The sequence below is a fragment of the Pristiophorus japonicus genome, chromosome 2 (assembly GCF_044704955.1).
Source record: "Pristiophorus japonicus isolate sPriJap1 chromosome 2, sPriJap1.hap1, whole genome shotgun sequence".
Lineage (NCBI taxonomy): Eukaryota > Metazoa > Chordata > Chondrichthyes > Pristiophoridae > Pristiophorus > Pristiophorus japonicus.
In genome coordinates this window covers 242,246,361-242,259,480 of record NC_091978.1, presented here as the reverse complement: position 1 = coordinate 242,259,480, position 13,120 = coordinate 242,246,361, and the positions used below count along the sequence as shown (strand labels likewise).

The 13,120-nt window shown below is 41.5% G+C and overlaps 1 protein-coding gene across 5 annotated transcripts in view; it reads right to left on the bottom strand.

The window, feature by feature from the left end:
• The window catches only part of prdm5 (PR domain containing 5), a 479,054-nt gene that overhangs the window by 279,917 nt on the left and 186,017 nt on the right, over nucleotides 1–13,120 (bottom strand). The window contains exon 11 of one of the 5 annotated variants that reach the window (XM_070863973.1): nucleotides 2,291–2,389. The exons of the other annotated variants lie outside the window; for them this stretch is intronic. Coding sequence (XP_070720074.1) covers nucleotides 2,291–2,389 — 99 coding nt within the window. The remainder of the gene's footprint in view (nucleotides 1–2,290; nucleotides 2,390–13,120) is intronic. 5 annotated transcript variants of the gene reach the window in all.

Sequence of the window (13,120 nt, the reverse complement as noted above, 5' to 3'; positions counted from 1 at the left end):
AAAATACAGTGTTACCCACGTTAAATGGATTGATTTGTGCAGAGGTGTGTTTGAGCATGAGGACCAATTATCATGTGATTCTGCATTATCAGTGGGAAGCCATGCTCATAGGGTGTGAGGGTCAGGCAATTCGTGCTGGAATATTGTAGCCCCATCTCCGACCCTCATTGCCTCCAAATGCGGCTTCCTCGCTCGGAGCATTATATTGTAAAATCACCCCATGTCATCAGTTGAAGCATGGTTTCACGAAAAGCCACAGCAACAGTTGACCTTGGCACGCAAGTTTAAGTTTCTATGCTAACAGTTTTATGATGTTTCTACTTTACTATGGCTGAGCTCTGTCAAGGTTTGCAGCATAATTGACTGTGGCTGAAGCTGCAGTGCACATCAATAGATGTATTGGGATTTTGAGTGAGGTGTAGCACCTCCCAGTATGCCGTAGCTCATCCCTACTCAGCATGGTACAGCTCTCACTAAACTGACCTCGCATTCTACAACTAAGCCGCACTCAGCCAAAGTCAGTAGCATCATCGAAAATGGTAACAATTGATCTCAAATTCCAAACCAAATCAACTGTGACAATGGGCACCAACAATGCAAATAAAATGGCACCAATTTCCATTGTAATCAATAGTTTTATACTGTATTCTGCGGGTTTGACTTGGGATTCATGGCTCGACACACTATAATAGTACTTCACTATATATGTGTCCATTATAAGTGAACTTCACTGTACAGATTAACCAGAATAGTGCCGGGGTGAAAGTGTTTCAATTAAAGCAAGGCCATTTACCAGTAAATTTAGGAAGGACTTCTTTGGCACATAAGATAATGGAAATCTAGAACTCTCTCCCCCAAAAGGCTGTAGATGCTGGAGCAATTGAAATTTCAAGACTGAGCTCAATAGATTTTTGTTAGGTAAGGGTATCTAGGGATATGGGGCATAGGCAGGTGTATAGAGTTGACGTAGAGATATGTCATGATCTCACTGAATGGTGGAACAGGCTTGAGGAGCTGAATAGCCTACTCCTGTTCGTATGTACTTCCCCATGAATTTCCTTCCCCTTTAAAAGTAGACCATTTATTTATTTCTTCTTCAGTTCAGATACACAGGCAAGTAAGGAAACTGGGATCATCTAAGCAAGGTGTGATTCTGCTAAGTATTTTGTTATAACTTTTACGAACTCAGTAGTGCTTTATAAGTTTTGCCTTAAGGGATACATTGGCTAGCTGCTTATAATGGACAAAACACCCATGCACCAACCAATTCATTTTAAATGGTTTACACTGTATTTTATGTTCTAAATATTTTTTGCAATTTTGCCTTTAAGGGAAGGGACACTGTCAAATTGCAAAATAGCATTGCTTTTTACTAGGTTTCGAAACCAAGAAATGACATGGTTTGTAACACAATTATATCATATCACTGGTCATGTCTGTGTTCAAAATTGTTATATTTTATACAAAGTAGAACAATGAAGAAAACTAACATTTCAAGCCACAATCCCGAGAAAAATTGGCCTGAGATTTCTTAAACTGCCAGTTCACTCAATTTGTTAAATAGAGGACCTGGCCTCATTGGCTTCAGCAAGGTCAGCTAATGTAAATAATTTGCATGTCCTCCCTGCGCATTGTTTTCCCTGCACCTTTTCCTTATGTGCGGGGAGTACTGAGGCTGCAATTGGGGATGGGGGGCGGCGGGGGGGGGGGGGGGGGGGGGTAGGTGGAGATATGAAAAGTTACAGCTCTTAAAGGGCCCCTTTGCTCACTGTTCTGCTGTGGAGCAAATGGAATCTTGGCTAGGGCCCGGTGCAAGAATCATTCTCTCAATGAGGTGGCAGATAGGGCCAAGTGCCTGCACCTGTAACAGCCCAACAGGGTCACCCATCCCACTGGCATAGCCGGTGTAATCTTGGAGCAGCACCTGCCACTCTGAGAGAACCAGCCAGGGAGGATTGTGCGAAAGAACAAGGTGGACAAAAAAAAAGTATTATTATTTCCTTAAGTAGAAGGCTCATTCTGGAACAGTAATCAACCCATCAGGGATCAATCATCACTTCTCAGTGGTGGAGCCTACACAGCCCAGAACAGCATTAATGTCTGCTCTCAGCAAATGTAGGGACTACTGGACCTATCAGGGGTGCATCTAGCAACATTCCCAGGGTAGCCAGGGAATGCCTCCAGACACAGTCCAAATTGCTGCTAAAACGCAAGTAGGACATAGAGAAGAAGCACCTACCTCCACTGCATCGGAATCTCCCTCACATTTTTGAGTGGAGTAGAAACCTACCAGATCTGGATTCTGCCCCATTTTCCGCTCCCCTTCAGTCAAAATTCCACCACGACTGCATTCCCAGGATTGCGCAATTTGATGTTTTACTTTGAAGAGCTGGAACAGAGAAGGGGTGTCCATTTTTGGGGCTGAATGAACCCACCCAAATGTGCAGCAAGCATGGCAGATGACTCAATGATTCCATACTGTCTCTCAATGATTTCATTCTGTTTCTCATGCCCATACATCATGGGAACAGATGAGAAAGAAATTCTCAGCACTGAGGAAGGGTACAAAGGTACATTTGCCAATTCAAATGAAATGAGTGCCCATAGAATGCAAGCAACAAATACTGAGCCTCCCAACACGGCGTGGCATTAGCAGTGTAGCAATCAGCAGCAGTGAGGAGCAGCAACAGAGACGCCAACAGAGAAGCAGCAACAAGGGGGAAGAGCTAAAGCCAGAAATCTTTCTTCTGCAGGACACATGGATTCATATCTTACATGGGTTGGAGCAAACAAGTAGCAAAAGTGCTGGCAGTAGCAACAGGGTCATCTCAGAACCCTGAAGAAAGAGGCATAGTGCCACTGACATGACAGAAGTCTGCATTGAGGAGCTGCAGGCTGCCCTCATACTTAGAATGAACACAAGGTTAGGTATTAGATGATCCACACTGTATGCTGTCAAGGGCAAGCACCAGGGAAGTAAAAAGTAAAGAGATATGCACCAAATTTGAGTGCGAAAATAAATTGGTTACACCTCCTTTGGAATGTTCTGAGAAGATTTATTTTCAGAAGGGGCATATTAATATTACATGAGATTGGGTAGAGGCAGGTGGTATTTAGGCAGAGAATTTTGTATATGGGCCCAGTGTACTATGCAGAGGACTATAGGATTGTTTATGTAGGATCACATTTACAGATTTTGGTTAAAAATCCTCACAATCAGTGATTAATATGTCAGTCTTCTTGACTGTACAACAGCCTCACTTGTTTTTGGTCCTTCTCCTTTTTCCTCCTCTGTCAAGACTGCAGTTGACCCTCCTGGTGAAAGGTGCCCCGTCTATAAATTGCACAATTAAGCAGGATACAGGATATGCAGTTAACTTTAGGCACCATCTCAGGGCTGTAGAGACCCTTCCGCCAATCTGTCAACACAGCGGAAGCCCTCATTCAACATGCCAATCGTATGTTCTAGCATGCACTTTCGTTATATTTACTTTTGGCCTATTTAGGGTTCATCATTAGCCAAGCCTCCACAATGTGTAGCTTTTATGTCCCAGCAGCCAGCTGTCCAGTTTGCCTGCTCCTTCAAGTAATGCTTGCAAAGGGAACTGGGGTAAAATGAAGATATTATTAAACATTCACCTGTATCTTCTATTTCAGATATCTGGCGCCACCTGCACATTGATGGAATGAAAGCCTTTCCTATTCATAATGGATATAGTGTTGCCATTAAGGGCATTACTGGCTGCATGTGTGCTATCAGTGAGGGACTACACTTTTGGGAAACCTGTCAAAAGACAAAATGTTGTGTTGTCTCATGCTATTAACTTCTTTCTATGAGGAAAGTGATTGAAATGCTTCAACAACAACAACAACAACAACAGGAATTTATACAGCACATTTAAAGTCGTAAAATGTCCCATGGTGCTTTACAGAAGCGTTATAAAATAAAATTTGACACCAAGCCATAAAGAGATGTTAGGGTAGATGACCAAAAGCTTGGGGAAAATAGTAGCTTATAAAGAGCATCTTAAAGGAGGAAAGAGAGGAAGAGAGGTTTAGGGAGGAAATTTCAGAGCTTAGGCCCCTGACAACTAAAGGCACGGACACCAATGGTGAAGCAATTAAAATCGGGGATGCCCTAGAGGCCAGAATTCTCCAGACAAATAAAGTTTCTGTGACTTGCTAGGTACATTAGTGTACTGAAACATAGAAAAATAGATGCAGGAGCAGGCCAATCTGCCCTTCAAGCCTGCACCACCATTCAATATGATCATGGTTGATCATGCAACTTCAGCACCCCACTCCTGCCTTCTCTCCATACCCCCTGATCCCTTTAGCCATAAGGGCCACATCCAACTCCCTTTTGAATATATCCAACGAACTGGACTCAACAACTTTCTGTGGTAGAGAATTACACAGGTTCACAATTCTCTGGGTGAAAAAGTTTCTCCTCATCTCGGTCCTATATGGCTTACCCCTTATCCTTAGACTGTGACCCCTGGTTCTGGACTTCCCCAACATCGGGAACATTCTTCCTGCATCTAACCTGTCCAATCCCGTCAGAATTTTATATGTTTCTATGAGATCCTCTCTCATTCTTCTAAATTCCAGTGAATATAAGCCTAATCGATCCAGCCTTTCTTCATATGTCAGTCCTGCCATCCCGGAAATCAGTCTGGTGAACCTTCGCTGCACCCGCTCAATAGCAAGAATGTCCTTCCTCAGATTAGGAGACCAAAACTGCACACAATACTCAGGGTGTGGTCTCACCAAGGCCCTGTACAACTGCAGCACGACCCGCTGCTCCTATACTCAAATCCTCTCGCTATGAAGGCCAACATGCCATTTGCTTTCTTAACTGCCTGCTATACCTTCATGCCTACTTTCAATGACTGATGTACCATGACACCCAGGTCTCGTTGCACCTCCCCTTTTACTAATCTGTCACCATTCAGTTAATAATCTGCCTTCCTGTTTTTGCCACCAAAATGGATAACCTCACACTTATCCACATTATACTGCATCTGCCATGCATTTGCCCACTCAGCTAATCTGTCCAAGTCACCCTGCAGCCTCTTTGCATCCTCCTCACAGCTCACACTGCCACCCAGCTTAGTGTTATCTGCAAACTTGGAGATATTACATTCAATTCCTTCGTCTAAATCATTAATATATATTGTAAATAGCTGGGGTCCCAGCACTGAACCTTGCGGTACCCCATTAGTCACTGCCTGCCATTCTGAAAAGGACCCATTTATTCCCACTCTTTGCTTCCTGTCTGCTAACCAGTTCTCTATCCACGTGCCTTAATTTTGCACACTAATCTCATGTATAGGACCTTGTCAAAAGCCTTTTGAAAGTCCAAATACACTATATCCACTGGTTCTCCCTTATCCACTCGACTGAACACTAACTAATGTGGCAAATGTCACCAGTAGTGACTTGAAATGGGCCAGTCTCATAAAAAATGCAATACTGTTGTAGCCTTCACAGGAATGGGCAGGGCTGTAGCTGTGGTAGATCTTGTCTTCAGGTTGGACTTGAGTAAATTAAATTACTCCATTACAACCTCCCTTGTGAAGCATAGGCCAGTCTCGAGACATCCCAAAGGTGTGCAGGCCTGAGTTAGAGCCTGAGCCAAGCACAAGTGCACCTGCCTGAATTTCTCTTCCTCCCCATAATCCATGACAGCCATCAGAAGCTCAGTTGCATGCCCATGCTGAGCAGTGTGATTACAGCTAAGATTTGCAGCTGCTGTCAGCAACAGTGCTAAGGTTATGCTAAAGGGGTCTTGCAATGTAAAAATGCAGCAAATAGAAGAGAAAAGTAATGGATGTAAAATATTGAAATTGCAGTACGAAAAGTCAAACAACCAGGCTGCAAACTGTAGAAATCTGTCAGTCACACAGCTTTAAATAGGTAAGCAGCACTACAGGAGTGGGTCAAAAACTGAGTTCAATTCAATGTGGTACCGATTTAAATAAAACTGGCTAGATTTATGGGCTTTAATGAGGCCCACACATATGCTTTGCAACTGGTACACATCCACAGTATCAGAACGATCTAAATCCATCTAAATCTGGTTGTATTGTTGCTCATTGTTTTTTTTTGCTTTCAAACTTAGTAGCATCTGCAAACTTGGAAATCTTGCTTTTGAATCCCTCAAACCAAGAATCTCACTTTCTAGTTTGAAAATATCCATTAATGGCTACTCTCCATTTCCTGACTTTGAGCCAGTTTTCCTCCCCTTATTCTATGATTTTTTTTAAAAGCTTAAACATTAATCTCTATGGAATCTTGCCAAATGCGTTTTGAAAATCTAAATCATCAATCCCTTATTCACAATTGCAGCAAAAGTTTTAAAAAGCGCCAGTATGTTTGTTAAACCCATCCTCTCCATTCTGAATCCATGATGGCTGTCCTTTATCAAGCTGTGCTTTTCCAGGTGTTCTCCCATGAGATGCCACAAAATCAACTGATGTAAACGGATATATTTTTCAAGATTATAAAGATAATTATCTGCTGTCTCATCCAAACTTAATACTGTTAAAAATGTTGCATTAACTAGGGTATGCTTCTGAATTAGTCCAAGTCTATTCGAACCACTTCATTCTTAAAGGTAAGAATTCTTCCTCTTCTCCTCCATGTTTCACTACTTAAAGGCAAATGCTATTTTTTTTCCTTGGTCTACTCAGGCCACACACCGACTGCAGCTGAGAGGAAAACTAGGTGACCTGCACTCAGAGCTTCATCAATGATGCTCCCAAATGGCTGCTAGCACATAAAAATTTAAGAGAAAGAAAAGCAAACAGACGAAAAGAAAGATGAAAAGAATAAAAAGCTGTAAAGCTGCAGTATCCCATTGACTGAACTGCTTCTGCTGCTCTGCTTTAGGGTTTTCACTGCTCTGCAATTTCTTTATAGTTGTAGCTTCTCTGTGTTCTCTCTTTGTTGCCTGTGTACATTTGTATTGATGCAGATACAAAACACAGAAACAAACTAAAAACTGAGCAGAAACAAGCTGTCCTTTATTTTCATTTTTCTATACCCAATTCAGTCTTCTCTAACTCCAGTTCATTTCCCACTTCTATATCCGTCTAGCTTCTTTGTTTTCATTGTTTCTTATTTTGTATTTGTTTCTACACAACCTCGCTATGACTGTTTTTTGTAATTAGAAGATCGCATGAGCAGCCAATGTTCAAATTATGTTAATGCAAATTTTTGATCTATCGATGGCTGCCTTAGCTCCCATCTGTGCCGCGTGATTGTAAATTCGTTGCAGTGAAAATGGCACCGTTCTGATCTAAAGAAATGACTGTATAGCTGTCACTATGGAGCACACAAGTAAACAGTCCATGCTTCGCAGAGTCCATCTATTCTGTACAATGTTCAAGACAAAATGCAAAATGCCCACCTCAGTATAAAAGGCTTCAGCAAGTACCCTTTACTGCATTTGTAGAAATACCCAAAACAAGCACGTTGACAAGAAAATACTTTATACTCTCCTGGACAGAAAATCTCACTACAGCCACATAGAGCCTGGTTTTAAAATAATTTATTTTCCCCTTAGCTCTTCCATATTCTTTGTGAACTGGGGAAAATTGCCAACTTTTTGATTATCAGTGCTCATTTATCCAGCTCCACACCTTCAGAAATGAATTAGCTTAGCACAAATCTTGTAATAACAGAACCCTTTTATATTGCAAGCTTTCTGCTGTCAGATAATATTGATAATATAAAAGCTCTGGTGCAACTGGAGTCAGAGATAGACAGCACCACCAAAGTTGGTGGCTCCCAGCCACATCTCTGACAGCAGCACGACTACCTGCAATGTAAACGCAAACAGTGCAGATGGCAAAATAAATATGGCCAGCACCAGAGTGCCTGAATCATTCTCATTCCTCTCTGGCTTTATTCCTATTCTCCTGTACAGACATTTCCTAGTGATTGGAGAAGATATCAGAACATAAGAAAATAGCTGATTCCGAATAGTTTTAAAAACTCCATCTACACAAGCCACTGCTGCTTCCACAGACACAGCTGTTAAAGATAATTTGCCTGTGACTGCAAGAAAAATAGGTTGGCAACTAGTAGAGCAATGACCATATGTCAGGCACCATCACTTTGCCACAATTCTCCTGTAGCTCGTTCTACAGGATACATTAGCTAAGAGTCACACACCAAAGATCTTACTGAGCAAATTGTCATTGAACCCGCCATAGAATGACACCACTGATCACATCAAAGTTTATGGGGTCAGGGAGAGGGATCTCCACAAGATGGCCCTTGCGAGTTTGAGGGCACATCTGTGGCACCCCTGCCAAGGATCCCAGAAACGCTAGCAATAGATGGATGGGGGAGCATAAGGGTCCCATAAGCAAAAAGGGAATTGAGGTGCTGCTGCAAGTCCCTTAAAAAATGGTCCTGTAAAAAACCCTCAGCCTCCTCAAATATTTTTTGGTCCTTAATTGCTACTTCTAATCCCAACTCCTCCCTGTGGAGGGCCGCATTTCTACCAGGATCACACAGACACCTGGTGAGATCAGGTATCAGACATTATGTGTTGAAGTGGATTAGTGAATTGGCATAAACAGATTAATTGGTCGTTTATCTCATTACTGTTTATTTGACCTTGCTGCACACAAAGTGGATGCCATGTTTGCCTACAAAACAGTAACACCTACAAAACAGTAACTACATTTCAAAAACAATTCATTGGCTGTGAAGAGCTTTGGATCGTCCTGAGGACTTGAAAGGCATTACATAAATGTAAGTTATTTTTTTCATTGATTCATTTACAGGCACTCTCAAAATCAGCAAGTAAAACATTAATCAATTTATGAATATGCATGTCTAAAAATGATTAAAGTTAAAAAAAAATTTTTAATCCTCTGTAAACAAAAAGTAAAACACAACAGCCTGGGTGTGCGTAAGATCAAGTAGAATTATTTTACATCAGATCAGATATTCATTTTTACCTTAACATCTACAACAATCTAGTTTTCACTATAAGGCTGAACATCTTAACAGTGGGCAACAATTGCTGCACTTAAATAATTTTTACATCATCTTGCAACAGATTGTAAGAGTTTCTACAAGTATGCAAAAAAAGAGATTAGCAAAATTAAATATGGGTCCCTTAGAGGCAGAGACAGGTGAAATTATAATGGGGAATAAGGAAATGGGAGAGGCGTTAAACAAATGTTATATTGGTCTTCACAGTAGAAGACACAAAAACATACCAGAAATAGTGGGGAACCAAAGAACTAATAAGAGTGAGGAACTTAAAGTAATTAATATTAGTGAAGAAAAAGTGCTGGAGAAATTAATGAGACTAAAAGCCAACAAATCCCCTGGACCTGATGGCCAACAAAGAGGCCCAAAAGAGGTGGCTGCAAAGATAGTGGATGCATTGGTTTTGATCTTCCAGAATTCCCTAGATTCTAGAACATCCCCCATGGATTGGAAGATAGCAAATTGAACCCAACTATTAAATAAAGGAGGGAGAGCGAAACAGAGAACTATAGGCCAGTTAGCCTGACATCAGTCATAGGGAAAATGCTTGAATCTATCATTAGGGATGTGGTAACAGGGCACTTAGAAAATCATAATTTGATAAGGCAGAGTCAACACAGTTTTGTGAAAGGGGAATCGTGATTGACAAATCTATTAAGAGTTTTTTGAGGCTTTAACTGACAGGATAAATAAGGAGGAACCAGTGGATGTAGTATATTTGAATTTTTAAAAGGCATTCCCTAAGGTGCCACATAAAAGGTTGTTGCACAAGATTAGGGCTCATGGGATTGGATGTAACTTTTTGCGTGGATTGAGGATTAGTCAATGGACAGAAAACAGAGAGTATGAATAAACGAGTCATTTCCCAGTTGGCAGGTTGTAACTAGTGGGGTGCTGCAAGGATCAGTGCTTGGGCCTCAGCTATTTACAATCTATATCATTGACTTAGATGAGGGGACCAAGTGTAATATATCCAAGTCTGCTGATGATGCAAAGCTAGGTGGGAAAGTAAGCTGTGAGGAGGACACGAAGAGGCTGCAAAGCGACAAAGAGAGGTCAAGTGAGTGTGCAAGAAGATGGCAGATGCTGTATAATGAGGGGAAATGTGAAATTATCCACTTTGGTAGGAAGAATAGAGAAGCAGAATATTTTATAAAAGGCAAGAGACTATTAAATGTTGGTACTCAGAGAGATTTGGGAATCCTTGTACACGAATCATAGAAAATTAACATGCAGGTACACCTAGCAATTAGGAAGGCAATGGTATGTTAGCCTTTATTGCAAGAAGGTTGGGTAAGGAAATCTTACTGCAATTATATAGGGCTTTGATGTGAACATAAGAACATAAGAATTAGGAACAGGAGTAGGCCATCTAGCCCCTCGAGCCTGCTCCGCCATTCAATAAGATCATGGCTGATCTGGCCGTGGACTCAGCTCCACTTACCCGTCCTCTCCCCGTAACCCTTAATTCCCTTATTGGTTAAAAATCTATCTATCTGTGACTTGAATACATTCAATGAGCTAGCCTCAACTGCTTCCTTGGGCAGAGAATTCCACAGATTCACAACCCTCTGGGAGAAGAAATTCCTTCTCAACTCGGTTTTAAATTGGCTCCCCCGTATTTTGAAGCTGTGCCCCCTAGTTCTAGTCTCCTCTAACAGTGGAAACAACCTCTCTGCCTCTATCTTGTCTGTCCCTTTCATGATTTTAAATGTTTCTATAAGATCACCCCTCATCCTTCTGAACTCCGAGTAAAGACCCAGTCTACTCAATCTATCATCATAAGGTAACCCCCTCATCTCCGGAATCAGCCTAGTGAATCGTCTCTGTACCCACTCCAAAGCCAGTATATCCTTCCTTAAGTAAGGTGACCAAAACTGCACGCAGTACTCCAGGTGCAGCCTATACAGATGCAGTAGGACCTCCCTGCTTTTGTACTCCATCCCTCTCGCAATGAGACTACATCTGGAGTACTGTATACAGTGTTGGGGCTGGATTTTCCGCTCTGGGGGAAAATCAGGGCCCAGCTGCCCAATTTTGCTGACTAAGACGCAAACTTTTTCCAGATGGTATGTGGACCGCCCTGCCGCCATTAACGCCCCGAAATCTTAAAAGCCGAAACTCCAGTCCTTGGTCTCCTTACCCAAAGAAAGATATACTTTCCTTAGAGGTGATGCAACAAATGCTCACTAGTTAGATTCTGGGATGAGTGGGTTGTCCTGTGAGGAGAGATTGAGTAGAATGGGACTATATTCTTTGGAGTTTAGAGAATGAGAGGTGATCTTATTCAATCATATAAAACTCTTAGCGGGCTTGACAGGATAGGTGCTGAGATGCTGTTTCCCCTGGCTAGAGAGAGTCTAGAACTAGGGGCCATAGTCTCAAGATAAGGGGTCGGCCATTTAGGACTGAGATGAGATGAAATTTATTCATTCGGAGAGCTGTGGATGCTCAGTTGTTAAGTTTATTCGAGACTGAGTTATACAAATTTTTGGACAGGAAAGTGAAGTTGAAATAGAAGTTCAACCATGAACTTATTAAATGGTGGAGCAGGCTTGAGGGGCCATATGGTCTACTCCTGCTCCTATTTCTTATGTTCTTATCCAATCTAACTACATCAACTGCAACTGAGGAAAAGTGTAAGAAGGAGGAGGAAGATGGATACTGGGAAGTACTGGAAGTAAAAGGCTTTGCAGACAAATGAAAACATTTTTAAAATATAAAAAAGGCAAAAGCTTTCATATTGAGCCTGGCATTAATTCTTCGCATTAGGCCTGAGTATTGGGGCAAGCCATGGAGATATCTAGTGTTCCTACCTAACCTTATGTTGTGAAGCCCAGAAATAATTTTATTATCTACATTTTTGAGACAAGTCACCCATTATAAAACTATTTTCAGAGATGACTAATCAGTAAAGATAGAGAAAGCTATGTAGAAAAATATAATGGGTTATTGAATAAAAGTGGACACAATAATCATGAATTAACTCCATGCCTATATGTATGTCAAACACCCCAGCCACTCTCCCAATTCCAATCATCTAATTTTGGACTGAGCAAAAGATAACAACCCTGGCCAGTAGTGTCCCAACAGCTCCTATCATCTCAGAGTCAAGTCACCCTGTTGCGCAGAAGCTGTCCCCTGAGCAAGGACTACCCACCTGCAGAACTCAAAGAGTTGTATATTTCCCAAGAGGGCAAACTAGCTGTGTGAGTAGTTCCGAACAGCCACTACATGGTGTGCAGGAATCAGAAGCATAACCAACAGGTCCAGAACTTCGAACGGGTTCAAATTTCAGAAAAAGGTTTGAAGTGGGTCTGAGAATTGCAGAGCCCTGAATTTTGCAACATCTAGCCAGTCATCAGATCTGGCATAATTAGAGAACAGATATCTGTTGCTGAACTTTATACGAGGATAAAAGAAGAAAGGGAAAATTTAAATTAGTTACTGCAACAGCAGGAAGGGCATGGTTAAAATCAGAGGGCTCCCAGAAATTGAAGGAGTCACAAGAACTCTTGTAACACATATGTTTTAACTATTTTAACTACATCCCTTAAGGTTGTTAATTTAATCCTCATAACAATTTAAAAAGCTAAATACTGCAGATGCTAAAAATCTGAAAAATAAACAGAAACTGCTAGAAATTCTCAGCAGGTCAGGCAGCATCTGTGGAGAGAGAAACAAAGTTAACGTTTTAGGTCTGTGACCCTTCGTCAGAACTGGCAACTGTTACAGATGTAACAGATTTTAAGCAAGTACATGTGCAAGGAAAGGTGGAAGCAAGAACAAAAGAGAAGGTCTGTGATAGGCTGGAGGGCAGGCGTGATTTCAATGATAAAAGGGATGATGAGACAAGGAAAAAGTGGATGGTAATGGGAAGTAAAGAAACAAAAGATGGGTCTAGATGAGCCGTAAATGGCACCAGCAGAATCATTACCAGCACCTGCGAAGATATGTGGTACTGATAACAACTTATTGGTTATGCTTTGCAATATAAAGGCGAAGTGGGCATCTACAACAGCTGATATAATCCTACATCAAGATATCGGGAAAGTCACAGCCAAATAGCACAAACCAGAAATAATGATCCTCAGCTAAATTATTC